Source organism: Stenella coeruleoalba (genome assembly GCF_951394435.1).
Source record: "Stenella coeruleoalba genome assembly, chromosome: 2".
Taxonomy (NCBI): domain Eukaryota; kingdom Metazoa; phylum Chordata; class Mammalia; order Artiodactyla; family Delphinidae; genus Stenella; species Stenella coeruleoalba.
Genome location: NC_137147.1, coordinates 113,526,206 through 113,545,306, shown reverse-complemented (window position 1 = coordinate 113,545,306; position 19,101 = coordinate 113,526,206). Strand labels below are relative to the sequence as shown.

At 41.1% G+C, this 19,101-nt stretch overlaps 1 protein-coding gene across 3 annotated transcripts in view; it reads left to right on the top strand.

Moving 5' to 3' along the window:
* AGBL1 (AGBL carboxypeptidase 1) overlaps positions 1–19,101 on the top strand; it is a gene marked incomplete at its 5' end in the record, with an annotated part of 833,738 nt that overhangs the window by 765,145 nt on the left and 49,492 nt on the right. For 2 of the 3 annotated variants that reach the window (XM_079914834.1, XM_079914832.1), the window contains one exon: positions 9,169–9,999. The exons of the other annotated variant lie outside the window; for it this stretch is intronic. In XM_079914834.1, the coding sequence (XP_079770960.1) occupies positions 9,169–9,373 (205 nt within the window). In that variant the 3' untranslated portion in view covers positions 9,374–9,999. Of the gene's footprint in view, positions 1–9,168; positions 10,000–19,101 lie in introns of those variants that run through there. 3 annotated transcript variants of the gene reach the window in all.

Below are 19,101 nucleotides of genomic sequence, written 5' to 3'. Positions count from 1 at the left end.
CAGGGAATGAACCCGTGCCCCTGCAGTGGAAGCTTGGAGTGCTAACCACTGGACTGCCAGAGAATTCCCGTATGTGTATATATTTTTAAAGAACCCATGGAGGATTGCTTAGGGCATTTCTGGAGGAAAGTGGCAAAATCACTTCTGCCTACATTCTCTTGGTCAGAGAATATTTTAAATCACTCTATTCTCACTGTCTATATATGACTTCTCTCAGTCTATAGGAATATATTTTCCAAATTGTCTAACATACTTAGTATTTTTTAACAAAATCATTTATTGTGATTTTGTTACTTTTTATGAGTTCAGTTTCTTTCTTACTGAAGTATATATTTTAGTAGTCCTTTCAGTGATGGTCCATGTGGGGGAAAACATATTTATTTCACCCTCATTCAAGAAAAATAAAGTTTTTTGTTTTTATTTTAGTATGTAATTCTAGTTCGGGATTTATTTTCCCTTAACATCTTTAAGACATTCATTCTTTTTTTTTTTTTCTGACTAGCTTTAATATTATTATTACTTTTTAAGCATTCTAAAATTAACTTTCAATTTGGAATAACTTTATATTCACAGAAATGTTGCAGAGTTAGCACAGAAAGTTCCCTTCACCTAGTTTCCCCTATTTTTTTGTTCAATGGGAAATCTGTTGATCTAAATGTCATTCATTTAAGGGTAATCTGTCTTTTCTCTCTCAGTTTCTCTAAGATTTCTCTTTCTTTATTGGTGTCCACCCTGATGTATCTAATTATGGACTTTTTTTTTTTAAATTTTCCTGCTTTCCAGAGTATTTCTTCGGTTTGAAGACTGTCACCTTTCAACTGTTACCTTCTTGAATATTGCCTCTCTACTTCTAGACATATTTCTTATTGTTTATTAATTCTCTATTTAGCTGTGTCTTTTGTGCCATTTAACTGTTCCATTGAGCTGTTTATTGTATCTTTTTTTTTTTACTTTTAGAGAGAAACTGTTTAATTTTCAAATTCATCTTTTCTTTATCAAAGGTACCTTATCTTTTATTATGCACCCAGAACTTATTCTAATTTCTTAATCATTGTAAACATACTTATTCTACAGTCTTTTCCAGATTGTCATAGGGTTTCAAGTTTGTGGGTGTCTGTTTCTGCTGCTTTATTTCATATGTATAAGAGGAAGTCTCCTTCTATTACTATCTTATCTGAGAGGTTTTATCTTTAATGGGTGTTAATTTTGTCAAATATATTTTTTGCGTAAATTTATATGGTCATATGATTTCTCTTCATTAACTTGTAAATATAGTGCATTACACTGATTATTTTTTAAATATTGAACCAATCTTACTTTCCTGGAGTTAACTCCACTTGGTCAGGGTGTATAGTTCTTTTTATAGAATAGTGAATTCAATTTGCTAATAGTTTGTTATGAATGTTACATTTATATGCATGAGAGATATTAGTCTGTAGTTATTCTCCTTTTTACTATCTTTGTCTGGCCTTAATATTAGAATAATACTTGACTCATAATGTGAATGGAAAGTCTTCCCTCCTCTTTTATTTTCTGAAGGAGAGTGAATAGAATTGGTGTTAATTCTTCTTTAATCACGTAGAATTCTGCAGTGAAAATATCTGGGTCTGGAAAACTCTTTTTCAAGATGTGTTAAACTATGAATTCAATTTCTTTACTAGCTATAGGGCTATTCAAATTATCTATAATTGTGGTAGTTTTTGCTTTTGGAGGAATTGATCCATATCATATAAATTGTCAAATTTATGTGTGTAGAGTTTTTCTGTGTGTGTGGCATCACCTTATCATTTTGATACTTGCAGAGTCTATAATCTATAGTTCCTCTTTTATTCCTGATATTGGTAATCAGTGCCTTTCTTCTTTGTTTCTTTTTCAGTATAGTTAGGGGTTGGTCTTGGTATAGATCTTTTCAAACAATCAGCTCTTCGTTTCATTGATGTTCTCTGTTGTTTTTCTGTTTCAGTTACATTGGTTTCTGCCCTTTATTGTTTCCTTTCTTTTACTTGCTCTGGGATTATTTTGCTCTTATTTTTCTACTTTCTTGAGATGTAGTTTAGATTTATGATTTCAGATTTTTCTAAGGTAAGCATTTTATTGCTATAACTTTTCCTCTCACCATGGCTTTATCTGTGTGCCACAAATTTTGATATGTTATATTTCATTTTCATTAAGTTCAATGTATGTTTTTCTTTCCCTTAAAACATCTTCTTTGAGCTCCTAAATTACTTAGAAGTGTTTTTATCTGTTTTCCAAATGTTTGGAAATGTTCTTTTCATCTTTATGTTTTGGATCTCCAGCTTGATTCCTTTGGTCAGAGAACACAGTCTGCATTGTTTCAATTATTTTAAATTTGTTGAAGCTTGCTTATGGCTCAAGATGTGCTCTGTCTTGATATATATTTTATCAGCATTGGAAAATAATACGTATTCTGCTGTTAATGGATGGGGAGTATTCTATAAATGTCAATTCTGTGTTGTTGGTTGATGGTGTTGTTGAACTCTTCAGTGTCTTGGATGCTTTTCTGTCTAGTTGTTTAATCAACTGTTGAGAAAGGAGCGTTGAAACCTTGAATTATAATTATAGTTTTGTCTAATTCTCCTTTCAGATCTATCAGTTCTTCATATAATTTGCAGTTCTGTTCTTTGATACATACGTGTACAAGAGTGCTATGATTTTTTGATGTATTAACATTTTTATCATCGTATCCCTCTATGTCCCTGGTTATTACCTTTCCTCCAATTACTACTTTATCTGATATTGTTAATATAGACACTCCTGCTTTCTTTCAATTAATATTTGCGTGGTATATCTTTTCCATCTTTTGAGTTTATATCTACCATATTCATTATATTTTAAGTGAGTTATTATGAACAGCATACAGTTGGGTTACATTTTTTAATCCACTCTGACCATCTTTCTTTTAATTAGTATATGTGACAATTATATAGCATTTAATGTTATTGATAAGTTAGGGCTAACTCTTCCATTTTATTGTTTGTTCTCGCTCCCTTTTTTAATCTCTGTTTTGTTTTTCCTGTCTCCTTGTTAGTGGATTTGTTTTAGAATTCTATTTTTATTTCTTTATAAGATCTTGAGTGTATCTCTATGTATATATTTTTCCATGTTGGAGGTATTACATTTTATATACATAACTTATTATAATCTACTGGTGTCACATTTTTACCAGTTCAAGTGAAGTATAGAAAACTTACCTCCCTGTACATCCATTTACTTTCTCATTTATTATAAAATTAGCTTAAATATTTACATGAAGCATAACACACAATTGTAGAATTTTTGATTCAACTCTCAAACATAATTTTAATAATTCAAGAGGAAAAGAAAAATCTATTGTCTGTATCTATATTTTTACTCTTTTGTTGTTCTTTCTCCCTTTCTTATATTTCAGCATTGCTTATTTTATTAGCTAATTTGTTTTTAGAGGATTTCCTTTAGCCATCCTTTTAAGGTAGGTCTGGTGGCAACAAATTCTGAAAATTTTACTTCCTATAAGAATGTCTTTATTTTCCCTTCATTCTTGAAGGCTATTTTTTCTGGATTTAGAGTATTAAGTTGGTAGTTCTTTTTTTTTTCAAACTTGAAGAATGGTGTTCTATTTTATTATGGCCCCTATTGTTTTTGATGAGATCTCTGCTGCCAGTAGAATTATTTTCCACTATAGTGCTGTTACCCTAAAGTTTCTCTCACACCAGTTTCAAGATTTTTAATTTGTCTTTAGTTTTCAGAAAGCTTGTTATTATCTGTCTGGTTAGGTTTCCTTGGGTTTAGCTATTTGGGATTTGCTCAGCTTATTGTATTTGTAGATTAATGTCTTTTGCAACGTTTAAGGCATTTTCAGCCATTACTTCTTTGAATACTTTTTCAGGTTCTCTTCTTTTCGGACTCTGCTGAAATGAATATTAGATCTTTTGTTATAATCCCACAGGGTCTTGATGTTCTGTTCATTGTTTTAATCTATTTTCACTCTGTTATTCAGACTGAATAATTTCTGTTGTTCTGTTTTCAAGTTCACTGATTCTTTCCCATGTTCCTTCCATTCTGCTGTTGAGCCCACCCATTGAATTTTTTATTTAGATTTTTTTTTTGTATTTATTAGTTCTAAACTTTCCATTTGGCTCCTCTTTATATGTTCTGTTTCCTTGTTGAGACTTTCTGTGTCTTTGTCAAGTTTTATATTTCCGTTATTGTATTTCTCACTTCTACAGTTTCCTTTGATTCTTCTTTATACTCCTTATTTTTTTGCTGAGATTTTCCATTTCTTTATTGAGACATTCAATTATTTTTGTCATGTGTGTCCATAATTACTCAGTGGAACACTTATATGGTGTCTGCTTTCAAATCCTTCTCAGATAATTCTAACATCTGTGTTAATTTGCCATTGGCATCTATCAATTGCCTTGGTTCTTGGTAAAATGAGTGATTATCTATTGAAATCTGAACATTTTGGATAATATACTATGAGATATGGGTCTTATTAAAATCTTCTGTTTGAACTGGGCTCCTGTGACACCACTCAGACAGGAGAAGAAGGAATCTTGTTACTGCCACATGTGGGTGAAAGTCTAGCCTCCCTATTGAGCTCTGTTGACACCCATGGTGCTGAGGGCTCCTTGTTACTGCTGGGCATTGGTAAGTGTTTTAGCTTCCTGCTAGGCCTTCACTAGTACTGCTCTGGGTGGAAGCAGCATGGGTACCTTGTTATTGGTCTCCACAAAAACTGGTAAGGAGTCGTCTTGTTACCAAGAGTTGTGTTTGGAAGTCCAGGCTCCCTACATGGTCCCCACTGGTATCAATGGGTAGGAGACCTCATTATTGTACATTGGAGATGAAAGTTCAGGCTCTATTCTGCCTTCCCTGATGCTTCCTTAGCATGAGGGAAAGAAGGGGATTTCGGACATCACAATTAGGTCTTATGAGAGTAAAAATCTAGGTTCACCACGCTTCTGTTGGCAAAATGAGGGTAGGACTACTGTTTTGTCTGTGGGGTTTGGTTGGAATAGAGCTATTATAATTTAAAACTTGTATTTTTTTGTGAGGTTGCTCCTTGTCTCATCATTTGGATAAAGAGAACAAACTCTTATTAGGGACTTTTTGTCTGCACTTATTAGCAATTCCAGGCTGTCAGCTTCAGAAAACCCAGGGAACATACCACCATATTGGCCATTAGGTCCCAATCTGGTCTGGCTTCTTCTCTCCATATTTCATCCACATTTCCTTATGTTTCTTTAATATATAATATCCAGGGAGAACTATGAAGAGGAAAAGGGAGAAATAGTTCTGTATCTCTCCAGAAGTGGGAGTCCCTGAATATGCATTTTGATTCTCTAACTCATCAGAATTCCTACACATTTGGGCAAATAAGTGAGAGATATAATTAAACTATTGTAAGCCTTCTTAATTTATAAAAAATATATGTAAATGTACATAACATATAAATATGTAGCATATTAATATGTATAATATATAACTTAATAATATATTATACATTGTATATTATGTATTAATTTTATATTATATTTATATTATACTTTACATTTATTTATAAATATGAATGACAAAGGAAATGATATTTGTTTAAAATTATTAAAATGCACTGACATGATAATTATGGTTTAATTCATATATAAAACTTTTGAATGGGAGACCAACATGGCGGGATAGGAAGATTCTGAACCCACCTCCTCTCATGGACACACCAAATCTATAGCTATAAATGGATCATTTCTCTCTGAAAAAGATTTGAAAACTAGATGACCTGCTTCACCACAACAAAAGATTAAAGGACCACATCAAGAAGGGCAGGGAAGTTTGAGACAGAGTGTTGGCAAGAGCTCTCCCTGACCACCAGCATGGCAACACACAGTAAGGAGGGGATCTCATCAGTCCAGTGTTTCTACAGGAGGAGTGAGGGGTTGGTGCTCCACATGTACCCATCACCTGGGATCTACACCAGAGACACAAGCCCTTAAGATGTCTGGCTTAGAAAACCAACAGGGCTTATGTCTAAGGGACCCATAGTGCTGTAGGAATCTGAACCTTCCCTTTTAAAGGGCTCACATATGGTCTTACCCACCCTGAGACCCAGAGAAAAAATAGCAGCTTGAAATGTGCCTAGAGTATATGAGAAAGAGACCCATTTGCTAATCTAAAAGCATGTGCTGGAGGAACAGCGGCCAGTTGAAACTCACCCCAGAGATGGAGGTGCTGGCAGATGCCACTACTGCCCTCTCCACATACCCTGCTAGCACAGGCGGTTAAGCTTAGAAGCATCACCCTCCTGCTGCCTCGCTAAGATGGACAGGGGCAGGTGGTCATGGCGCTATCCCCCACCCTGCTGAAGCCAGAGAACACAGGCAGTTGCAACACTCCTGCTCCCTGGCTGGGGCTGGCACGTGAGAGTGGTCCAGGCATTCTCCCACTCCCAGCCTAACTTCAGCACATGCACACGAGCAACACACTCTACTGCTGCATTGCTGAAACCCACGGGCGTGCACAGTCAAGACATTTTTCTGCCGCCTTTTGGAAGCCAGAGAGGGTGCCCTGCTTTCTACACTCTACAGCTGCCTTGCTAAAGCCAGTGGGTGTATGTGATTTACACAGGGAACAGTTTATTGATTGGCTGATTGATTGATTGGTTGATTTCTACTATATTCTCCACACATTCTAGATGTTCTATACAATAATATAAATATGAATCAGACAGATGCATGGGCCTTATTTACAATATAAGACTATAAACACTATTAAGGATCAAAGCAAATTAAATGAATATGTGAAGATTTATATTTAGGGAAGAAATTTCAATAAGAGGTAGAGTTATCAAAACAGTCATTTGGTGGAAATTAAGATGAGCTTTTAAAATTGATCTATCTTATTTGGTTGGATGTTGAAGAGTTGGAAGATGATTTTAGATATAGGAAATTGCTTGTATGAATAAAGACTTGGAAACACATTTAGCCTGGTACGTTTGAATGGTCACAACAAGAACAGCCTGACAACTTGACTGTAAGTAGGAAAGTTCCAAATCTGTGAGTGACTGGAGCAGGCTCTACAGTGAAGGGAAGGCAGGGCCTTATTAGGGGAAGACTGACCCTGTTGTTTACTCCTGGACTCCTGCCAACTGGACCCTTTAAGAATGTCCCATTCACCGATACTCACATTGCATTAATAAGCAAGGGCACGTTCTTGCAAGCTACTGAATTTGAAATGGAATAGTAAAAATTATGTTTTAGAGAAACTGTTAGCATTGCCAATTTGGATGGTTTTGCAATAGAGATTGCAGCAACCCAGGTGTGAAGCAACCTATCTCAGTTCGTGCTCACTTTTCCCACCATGTTTCACCATCTTTTTCAGTATCCACAATAAGGTGGAGTTAAAATTTGTTGATCGCTTTTATTTTGCAGTCCATTCTGCTAGATTGTATCCATGTGTTTTCTCATTCGATATTCACAACCTCACAAGATATAATAATATCTTGAGATATTATTATTGTCATTATGTGAGGTGAAGGGGATATTCCAAGGTCCCCTGGTCAGGATTAAAACTCAGGCTCTTGGGCTTCCCTGGTGGTGCAGTGGTTGGGAGTCTGCCTGCTGATGCAGGGGGCACGGGTTCGTGCCCCGGTCCAGGAGGATCCCACGTGCCGCGCAGCGGCTGGGCCCGTGGGCCATGGCCGCTGGGTCTGTGGGTCCGGAGCCTGTGCTCCACGGCGGGAGAGGCCACAGCAGTGAGAGGCCGGCATATGGCAAAAACAAAAAAAACAAAAAAAACTCAGGCTCTTGACATTGTACAGCATGGTCACCTCAGTACCTACCATGGTGACAGCGGAGTCAAAGGCACTTGGTGTTCTTGCTGACTTGAGCTTGTGTTATGACTGGGCAGCTCTTACCTTCCTTTGTTCAACTGTTTTATCACCCACCATTCAGCCTGTAAAATATAACAATTTAATGCTGTGGTGCTGTGGAATCACGATTCATATTTCTCCTCTTTCCTTTCCATTCATGCTATGTCCCACCAGACCTGCAGCTTAGGGTACTGAGAGCCTGAAGAGCATGGAGCAGCTCGTAACAGTTAGTGGACGATTAAGAAACTGGCCTCTGATTCCTGTCCCAAGCTAAAACGTAACCACGCTGCTGATTACCCATTTTTATTGTTTATGGCGAGGCAGGTGGATGAACAGCTCTGCCTGATTTATGAAGCGCTTGCCTTCTATAAATCACAGAGTAGAAACCCAGCACGCTGCTAATCCTAATTGGTTAAGTCCTAAGTAGGGAGTGATTAGGAAGTCTTCGGGAAAGAAGGCACCTCATGCAAATGAGAAAGATATACAGTTCCTTGGGAGGAAGTTTCCCCTGCTCACAATATATGGTCCAGGTTTGATGTTCATTCCTGTTGCCCCCTTTTGTCTCTCATTGGTCAACCCCTGTGATCTTCCACTTGTGAATAAACTGGAGGGAGGTAGGGGAGATGATGAGGGAGTACAAACATGGTAGAAAGAGTACTGTTTTCCCACTTACTCTCTCCGTTCATGTCCACGTGGATTAATTTTTTAAATTAATAAAGCATTCACTATGGTGAAGGGGAGCTATGTAATATGACTTATTGTGCTGTTAGAGTGGGAAACATTAGGGATTTGGACTCTTACCTACCTGAATTCTATCCCCACTCTTTCCTGGGCATAACTGACATGACATTCTCAGTCAATGACAGCCGTCTCTGATTTTTCACTTTGAGCTTAAAGGACCCTGACAGTGTTAAATATATGAGGCTGTCCCTATCCTGTGATTGGAAATCTTCCAGTGGACTTAGAAATGCAGACTCTTCTGGCCAAGGAAGAAGGGAGCCCACAGATTTTACAGATTTTCTTCCCCCATCTCGAGATAGTGGTTGAGAACACAGGTTGCTATGTATGCAACACGTTGAAAGGAACAGGGACTCTTGAGATTAAAACTCAGTGAAGATAACTTCCACCCTCCTTTTCCAACCAATTGTAAATGTTCCTTTCTTTGGGTAACTTCTTTTCTATTCTCCCCCTCCTTTCTCTTCACCTCCTTGTTCTACTTCCCTTCTCCCCCTTTCCCCCCTTTTTTCCTTCCCCCCTTCCCTCTCTTTCCTTTCTCCTCCATGTCTTCTGGGAACTCGTGGCAGATGTAGCAGCAACAGCAGCAGCACTTCAGAACCGGATGATGAGCCTCCCTGCCTGGAGGAGATTGACTATGGTACCGACAGCAGCTCGGACCAGGAAGGGAGCTTCTCCGAGCTGGACCGGCAGATCCAGGAATGTGCTTTCCACAGGGATGAAGGAGAGGAAGAAGAGGAGGGACCAGGGCAGGGAAGAAAAGCCATCCCATAACCCTGAGGTTCATAGCAAGTTCTGTGCCTCTAACCATCGGATTAGCTGCCATGTTGTTGCTTTACCATCACACACACACAATGTTGGCACAGAAAGCCAGCCCATGCGAGGTCAGCATCCCTACATCCAGATTTTCTTCTAGTTTCATTATGCATAGAGAGTGGCTACTTCTTTTTTTAAAAATTAATTAATTAGTTTTATTTTTGGCTGTGTTGGGTCTTCACCGCTGCGTGCGGGCTCTCTCAAGTTGCAGTGAGCGGGGGCTACTCTTTGTTGCAGTGCGTGGGCTTCTCACTGCGGTGGCTTCTCTGGTTGCGGAGCACAGGCTTTAGGCACGCGGGCTCAGTAGTGGTGGCTCGCAGGCTCAAGAGTGCAGGCTCAGTCAGTAGCTGTGGCGTGTGGGCTTAGTTGTTCCGTGGCATGTGGGATCTTCCCAGACCAGGGCTTGAACCCGTGTCTCCTGCATTGGCAGGAGGATTCTTAACCACTGCACCACTAGGGAAGTCCCCAGAGTGGCTACTTCTTCATTACCGCATTTTACATATATAGATAGGTGGCTATATGCATGCTGTCATTATGATAGAATGGGAGATACTCAAGATGACTGTGGATCCTCTGAAGACCGTTCCGAGCTCTTCTCCATTCCTGTGCTTGAAACTGGAGTGGACTGGAAGTAGTAGGAGTTGGACTTGCTTTGTGTCTTCTCAGCCAGAATTCTAAGTGGTTGTTTAAGTCGTTCTCTATATGAGGGTTATCACTTCCTGTTGTCTCCCTCTTATAGCATCTGAGCCTCTCAGCCCAAACCATGAGCCCCACTGAGACTCTGAGGGTGTTGGCAGGGTCTTCCCTTGCTGGGTGATTGAACATAAAAGGCTGTACAACCAAGTAATCATCCTTGGTCTGTTGGAACAGCATACATTTTGCAGATATAGAATCTGCAGAAGATCCCCTTGTAAGGGAAGGGGGACAGTAGTGAATAAGACATGGCCACTGGTCTTTACAAATTTGAAAATCTATGAAATTCATAATCTTGGGAGGCAGCAATTCATTCATTTCAGACTCAGATAGATGTGGCTCATATCCCAGATCTGGCTTTCACTTATTATGAGAACGGAGGAAAGTAATTAAATCTCTCTAAACCACAGTTCAGTGGAGATGAGCATATCTATATCATAGAGTTATTATGAAGATGAAACGAGATAACATGTAAAAGTATACAGTTTGGCACACTGAAGACAATAATAATGGCTTATTTTTTTCCATAACGCAGGCAGAACGTTCTATGGAGTTATTCTCACAGTTAACATTCTATGGAGTCACATGGTTGAGTCACTCTCTCTTCCTAGAGGGGATCAGGGCAGGAGGTTCTAGGGGGCTGGCATAGCTTAAACCAAGTGAAAATGGAGCAAGGTCCTTCAACAGACAGATGGAAACAGTTTGAAAGTGTGAAGGATGATATGTACAGGGCCCAGGCAGAAAGGATGAGAAGAAGCATGGAAGGCAGATTAGAATGGAAGATAAAATGGAGATAATATGTTAAAGCAAATGTATGTTGGTCCAGATGCCACATGTATTTAGTTAGCATTAGGTTTGGCTATGAGAGATGGAAAATCCAAAACAGCAGTAGCCTTTGTAAGATAGAAGTCTGTTTATCTTTCATGTGGAATTCCAGATATAGGCAGACCAGAGCAGGTATCACGAGTGCCTGATGTCAGGTACTCAGCTTCAGCGGCTTTCTAGCCACCCCCCACCCCCGTGTGTTACTTCTACTCTTGCTCTAAGAGAGCTGCTGAAGCATCAGGCTTTGCATCTGCATCCCAGTCAGCAGTAAGAAGGACAGAAATAGAAGATCATGTTCTCCATATTTCCAAAACAATGCGTACTGCTTCTGCTTAATCCCACCATCCAGAAAGTGGTCCTATGAACACAGGTAGCTGCAAGGGAGGATGGAAAATGTAGTCTTTATTTCAGGTAGGCAAGGCTAAAGATTTGACATTTTAATCTTAAGGGAAAAGAAAATAATGCATATTGAGGTTCAAAAACATGCCAGAGAGACTTTTCCTGATGTACCTACCACCACCAAGAGATCTTGGAAACAGAATAATTTCAGAGAAAACTCAGCAGAAAGAGTTTAGTCTCAGAAAAAAATGTTTTGCCATAATTTAGCCCCAAGGCATACAAGAAAGTTATATGTGCTGTGATTTGGGAAGTTGACATTATTACTATTGTTGTTGTTATTATTGTTATTATTATTGATAGTCCCTTATTTTTCAACTCCTTTTCAAATTGCTTTGCTATCACTCAGAAATCACAATTCATTCTTTGTATTAAGGCATTCAGATTTCTGTAACATAATAAGAGTTTTGAGGGAAATAACAAAGACACTGAATTCAAATCCAGGCTGAAAGCATCTCTTAACTTCTCCCATATTCAATATTTCCATTCTTAAATAGAGGATGGCATAATGCTTCTGTGGGTTTTTTTTTTTTTCATTGTCTTGAGGCTCAAGAAGATAATATTGTTGAAAACGTAAATGATGAGAAGAATGGAAATAATACTAACTCATCATCAATTTTCATTTGAGCTCAAAATTGCTTATTTACCATGTTTCTGAGAATGTGACCAGGGCAGGTAAATATCTGTGCGATGTGCTCAGGAAAAGCCAGAAACGTGGACTATTTATTGATTTGTCTATGTAACAAATATATATTAAGTACCTGCTATGTGTCATGCTCTTTACTAAGCTCTAAAGCTGCAGAGAAAAAAGACTCACTGTGTCCTGAAGTTGCTCAAAGTTCAGTGGGAGAGATGAACAATAAACATTTTATTTTAACACAGTGGCACACGGCTTTATGGAGCTGTGCAGAGGATGATACAGAATCACCTCATCTAATGGAGGCAGTGATGGTGGGAAAAGTCTACCAAAAGAAAATGATAACTTAGGTGATTTTGGAAGGATATGTAAGTTTCCTGGTTAAAAAGAAGAGGACAGACCTGCTAAGAAGTGGGAAGAGTTTATGCAAAGACCCCGGGGTAGGGTGATAGCTTGAAATAAAATGTTCAGTGTGAACTGATTTAAAACATGTGCTTTTATGTGGGGAAAGGAGGAGCGTGACAGAAGATGAAATTGACAAGATAGACATCCATCAGATCAACAACACTTGTCATGTGTTGATGAAAGGTTGAACTTTATTCTGAATGTGCTGGGAGGAGACAAAGATATTCAGCAGAGGCATAGCCAGGACTGAGGTCGGCACGTATGCATCAGTCCTGCTGCACCACATGTTTATGACTGATTGATTGGCACCCTTGCTATGCTGGTTGTTCAGTGGTCTGAGAAGTACACTGGGTATAAAATTATCATATTTGAAGAGCAGCAGGTTTGGGGTGAGGTGAGAGATAAGGAGTGTAGTTGAATACTGGGGTCTATGAGATGTCCAGTTGGAAAGGACTCCTAGAATCCAGAGGTATATCAGGAAAGGAAGTAGAAGATGAGCTCCACCCAGCAAGCTTGGGGACCTGGGTGGAAGTCTTGAGCCACTGAGCCCAGGCACCAGCCAACTGTGAAGGAGTTTGCTTGGAGGGAAAAGAAGAGTGGGGGGGAGCAGGCTTTCCTCTCTTCCTGCTAGGACAGAAGGCCATTCTGTGTCACACCTCACCGATCTTCAGTCTCGGGGTGGGGGAGGCTCATCACAAGTCACCTAAAGATAGTCACAGGAGCAGTTCTTCCAGCCCGGACAGACATGTCTCTTGCTGGCCAAACCACTATGGTCAATTTTCCTGCAAAACGTTCTACCCAACTCCGAGCCAAATGTTAATACTCAGGAATTCCAGGGAGTTGTAAGCTCTAATGGGAAGCAGTTGTGCTTCAAAATGTGCAAAGGAAGTGCATCTAGAGAGGTGATGTGGGGACCAGGCCACGTGCACGGCTGTCCTGTGCCAGCTGTTGTCCAATGCTCTGCATAGCAGGGCTAGAGCAGGGGGCCGTTTTCACACCCAGGATAATCATCATGGGTAGAGAAGCACAAGGCTTCTCGTGATCCCCTAAGGACCATGCTTCCATGATCCTTTAAGGATGGAATCTGCTGTCTCTCCATGACACTTCCCTGTGCTAGAGACTCTTTGGATCCTTTATAGATTCAAATCCTGCCCATCTGCAGTCTCTGCAGTTTGCCATGGGACATAACCTCACTTTATCTCATCATACTGGTGAGTGTGGATGAACACGCACAAAAATACGTGCACACACACACCACTTCTTGAGCCACACATCTACCTAAGTGCCCTTTTTGATTCTTCGAACCTGTTGACACTTTCCCTCTGTCTCTGATAAGCTTCTCCCATTATCTCATCTGGGGGTGTCAAGACCCAATTCAGATATCACTTTTCTTATGTAAAACCTTTCCTAGTCACCCCATTAAATTAAAGTTATATAATTTCTGTGCCCCAATGCACCTTTTATACATTCCTTTTATAGCATGCTTATGCTTGCCATTTACAACTTTATTTATGTGTTTTTTTACAGCTCCAACCCCACTAGCCAATGAATAGAGAATTCTAAGATGCATGGAGCTTCCTATTATCTTTCTACGTCTCTCCTCACCTGACACATTAAAGTTTCTCAAAAATGTATCTTCCACCTAGCCTCAAAACTGGACATCCAACGTCTCAATGAAATTCCATATATTTCCCTTAAATTCCTCCATTTTCCATCTCATATCAGAGCTTGTGTTATAGGAAGGGAAATTGGTTTCATTAAAATGGCATCTAGCACAAGTATAGCCTAGCCTCGGAAGACTTTCCCATGTGAGGCAAGCTTCTTAAGGAGCAGGGTGGCCTTGTCCTTGTTTAGACTGTGCAAGTATTTCGATAGAGAAGTGAGAATAGAGGAACAGAATCTCTGAGAGTCTATGCCTTCAGTGTTCACCAAGGTGCTGTGGACACAAGGCTCACTTTGTTGAGAACTGACACATGACTCCATGTGCATTGTGCCAACCTGGCTGCCTGGGTGCTTCTTTCAGTACCACCCATTGGCTCCACTTCCCTCTGGGTTTCCAGGAAAAGGATTCAGAGCCACAAAGAGCAATTGAACATACCTGATCCTTGAGTTACAAGCTCGCATTGAGCCTTGCCAACCTAAGTAAGGTCACGTTACACCCCGAGGGGAGGAGTTCTCACCCACGGTTTCCATTGTCCGGCTTCCATTGTCCGGCCTGAGCAACTGTAGAGTCAATTTCACATTCCAAGGGGAGCCTCTGCCCTCTGCCAAGAAAAGGAGCTTCCATGAAGTGTCTGACACGAGTCATCCTTGTTAGGGACTCAGGACAGAGACCTGCGTGGTGCACCTGAACATTTGCATCCTCATCAGAGTGATGGACTCATTTGGCCCTGTTGGTACAACCCGCCCCTGCCCCCTAAAGGCTCTAGTCTTGGAAAGACACACGACGGTGTAGCCTGGGTACTAACCGTGCGAGCTTTTTTAGACAAAGATAATTCATGAGGTCTGGAGTCTGCTGCTGTCTTCCCAACAGATGTCCTCTTCTGTTTGTGTTGTAATTTGGTTCCATGTGTGCTGCATACCCAACTGATTCTTGATAAAAAGTGCTGTTTAGAAAAAAAGGAACTGCTAAAAGGAAATGTTTAGGTAAAAATGGATTATATTACAGCCTTTCTGTGCCTAATAAGAAAAAAGATTCAACTGTATACAACTTAAGATTATCTGTTACATGCATTTCAACACAATAGAAGTGAAATTGAGCTTGATTCACACACACACACACACACACACACACACACACACGCACACGCACGCACACAGTATAGGTCCAGGGCTTTCAGAAAGAAAACAGAGTGAGGAAAGATTTGTCATCAGGCACATGTTTCTAAAGGCAAGGGGTAGCTAGGTGATGATTTAACGCTGTGCTGTCACACAGAAATGGAAGTGAAGGCCTTTGGGGTAGATTGTGAGAACCTCTCTCATCGGCATATGGCATAGACTGGCCTTCTCGCATGTGTGTATCTTGAGCCTGTTCAGATCATGAAGAAAAATGGATCCAGTTCTCTTTGGAAGAGAATGCATATTTGGGAGAAAATTACCAATTTAATCACACTCACCTCTTACGACAAGTAGCTAAACAGAGCAGAGCAATGAACTATTAAAATGCATGGAGTATACAAGTTATTCTGACTAGGAGCTTTTATTGATCTTTTATATAGTCTTTTGTAGGGCCTTATAGGGTGAAAATGATTTCTTAAGAGCAGGCATGTATCATGACCATTCCCTTGACAAAATAATAATTTTTAAGCACAATTCTTTGGCGCAGTTCAGTTGAGGTGTCTGAGTGTGGCCTTGGTCTTTGGAGGTCAGGGCAAGAAGTAACACTGAGATCCATTCTGGAATGGCTGTGGGGCAGGGTGAGGAAGCAGAGAGGCCCACAGCCCTGTCCTCGAGGGTGTGGGTGTTAAATGAATGGATGATCGTGGATAGAATAATATCGACCAGGCCCCACCCCCATTTCATTCTGAAGAGGAAGTTATTTCAGGAGGCATCAGGGGAGGAAAAGCCTGCCCGTGTTCCTACTCTGTTCATAGTCACTCATTGAACTTCTCACGACCACTCTGGGTGATAAATGGGCATTACTAATGCCATTTCCGAGAAGAAGTTTGGCCCTATAAAAAGGGACACTTTTAGTGAGTGATGGAACTGGGGTCTACTCCCCGAGAAGTCTGACTTCCCAACCCATGCTCCTTTTTACTTCCTTAGAAGGGATGGACAGTAATAGTACACAACAACCAACAGTTGCCACTAACATGGGCTGAATATGAATTCTTGCCACATACAGTAGTCTGAGTCCATTGCATTTGTTATCATGTCTAAGCCTCACAACCCACACCTACAAGGTAGGCCCTCTTCTTATGTTCATTCCATAGCTGAGGATGCTGAGGCCAAAAGAAGATCAGAATTTGCCTAAGATTACACAGCTAGTAAGTAGCAAGATGGTGAATTTGACGCAGGCAGTCTGACAGTTGAGCCTGCACCACAAGGACAAGTGCCTCTTCAAAGACTCTTCAGGGCCTTTCAGAGGCCAAGGAGCAATTCTCTCTCTCTAGGAAGATGTATTATTGTTATTTTTGTTGGTTTCAATATTTGAGTCAAATATAAACAACTCACGCTGGACATCCCTGTATAATATCCCCTTTAACCTCAAACTGCACAAGTTCCATGTCAGAGCCTCATTATCTCCTCCCAGAGAAGTCTTTACCTCCCAGTTTCCTAAACTGGATCATCTCGATGAGAATCTGTTTCTGTGTGTGCCTGATGCACGGCTCAGTGTCTGACTGAGGCAGTCACTTAATGCTTCGCTCCGTGGGTGAATTCACCAGTCTTGTCAAGCCTACTCTTAACTTTGCTTAGAATCTGCTGCTCTTTCTTCTTGGTCCATTTCTCACCTGGATTTCAGCAATGGTCTCCTCACTACTGTCCTCATCGTTGGAGGCTCTGCCTCCTCTTCAGCCCTTTATTCTCACGTAGACATAACATTTGGAATGAAAATCTATTTCTGCTGCGTACAACCTTTCACTGGCCTCCTATTGTCCGAAGGATAAAATGCTAATGGAACTTGGCACTTGAGCCCTTCCCGATCCGGCCACTGACTCACTGTCCAGTCTCCTCTCTTAACACAAGCCCATGCTCAGGTCCTAAAAAATCACTTCCGGTTTCCAGAAAGCACTTTATTCTCTCTGCTTCCACCTATGTGTGTTCATTCACTGTGTGCTTAAATGTATTCTTCTCCGAGTAGTCTCACATGATCTGATTCTGAGTTCCCATAGTGCCTTGTAGGAACCCTATCATAGCTTTTGTTGCAAGGTTTTGCCTGTGGAGTTTTCTGTTCCCCCCACCAGACTAGAGATTCCTGGAGGACAGGGATTATTTTGTTCACTGCTGTATCCTGAGGGCCTAGCACCCTGCCCAAGATACGGTGGACCTTCATTAAATACGCGTTGAATGATCAAGTTCTTCATTTCCATTCCAAATATCTCCCAAGAATGACCTCCTACCCGTTGTCTCAGTAACCTATTAAAAATGGATAGCAGAGCTGCAGGAAAGTAGGGCACACATGTGTCCAGCAAACTCAGAGCAGCATCGAGGAAGCATCCGGGAAAAATCTCCCTCAGCCCCTGGTCCGCGGGGCCTCTTGCTCTGTAATTTTCCAGAAGCAGCTTCCTTTTTTCCTCCAATGGCCTGTAGAGGTCAGAAAAGGGCCTTGGTTTCCAATCGTGGACTGTCCTCTGCCTCAATTAGCATTCACCCCGGGTATCTATAATTAAGCAAACCTAGGCGCTGCACATAGGAGCGGAAATGCATTGAGTTTAATAAAACAGAGTGTAAGGCAACTTTAGATTGACTCCAGCCTTGTTTATTCTTGCACACTTGTAATTCTGTTTCGGTATATTCCCAGTCAAAGAGACCATTGTCCTGGGAACTGAAGCGTGTCCCTTCTTTCCTACCGCAGCCCGTCCGAGGAGGCAAGCAGTACCAGCTTACTGCTCCCGGCTCATGGCAAAAAAATACATATATATTTTTGTATTTCTTAAAGCGAAACAATAACAAACTGGAGAGTGTGTGAGTACCTGAGAGGATCTCCCACTGATGTTCTAGCTTTTTGGTATTTTTTATGACTGTAAGTGCGTTCCGAGTCCAGAAAAAAATATATATATAAATATAAAATAAAAATGGAGAAGGCACTCTGATCACTACTAGCATTTAGGAACCACTGATTTTGTCCCATAAATTGTTCCCTAGTGCATAAGAAAGAGCGTGAGACTGAAAAGAGTCCATGGTTTGGGGTCCAACTCTGTCACTTTCATGGAGGACTTCGGGGCTGATCCTTTAGTTCTCTGGGTCTCTGTTTCTCCACTGGAGAGTGAGGGGCTGGGCCAGGTGAAATCTAAGGTCATGTCTATCTCTAATATTCATTGCCACTGTGCCAGCTGACCCGTGGGGAATGCAGCAGCCCCTGCGCTGGCCAGGAGGGTGAAGACGCAGCGTGACGTGGCTCACACTAGGACTGTGTCCCCAGAGGGCCCGAGGCCAGGCTTGCACAATGATCTTTTCAGAGCCCAGAATGATGCAGTTGATACCCTGCCAATGCCCGGCAGAGTAAAAGCTTCCGAAATCGGGCTAAAAATAAATAATGAAACAAAGTGACAACATAAAGAGGAAGACCTAGAAGTGGTGGGGGATGAATTGAGTCAGCAAACTTGGGGGCGGCATGGGGAGGAATCTAATTTGTTCTCTTCTGCAAGGATGGGCCTGCTAGAGGCTCCAGAGGTGAAAGTGCTCTTGAGAATGGGGGTGTGATGCCACCTGGGAGAGGATACAGGCCATGGAGCAGAGGTGTGACTCCTTCCTCAGGCTCATTTCCTCTCGGCTGCACAATTGATCCGCCCACTCGTCCCTGACTCTTTGTTGGCTGTTGAAAGAGCGAGCTCTTTAACAGTGCCCCTCCTGTCCCTGGACCTCTGCTTGGGCCAGGGCCAGCTGCCCTCATCGACCTTGTCTCTCAGCCTTTGGGGGCCTGCTTCCTCTCTGCACACACTCGGTATTTCAATCAAAGTGGCTTTCCTATCTGGTGATTCAGGGCAAGATGTGTGCAGGAGGGTTAGGTAGGGAAAGGGTACTACTAGTTAAGTACATTTCACGTTCCAGCCATGGGAATAGGTGCATT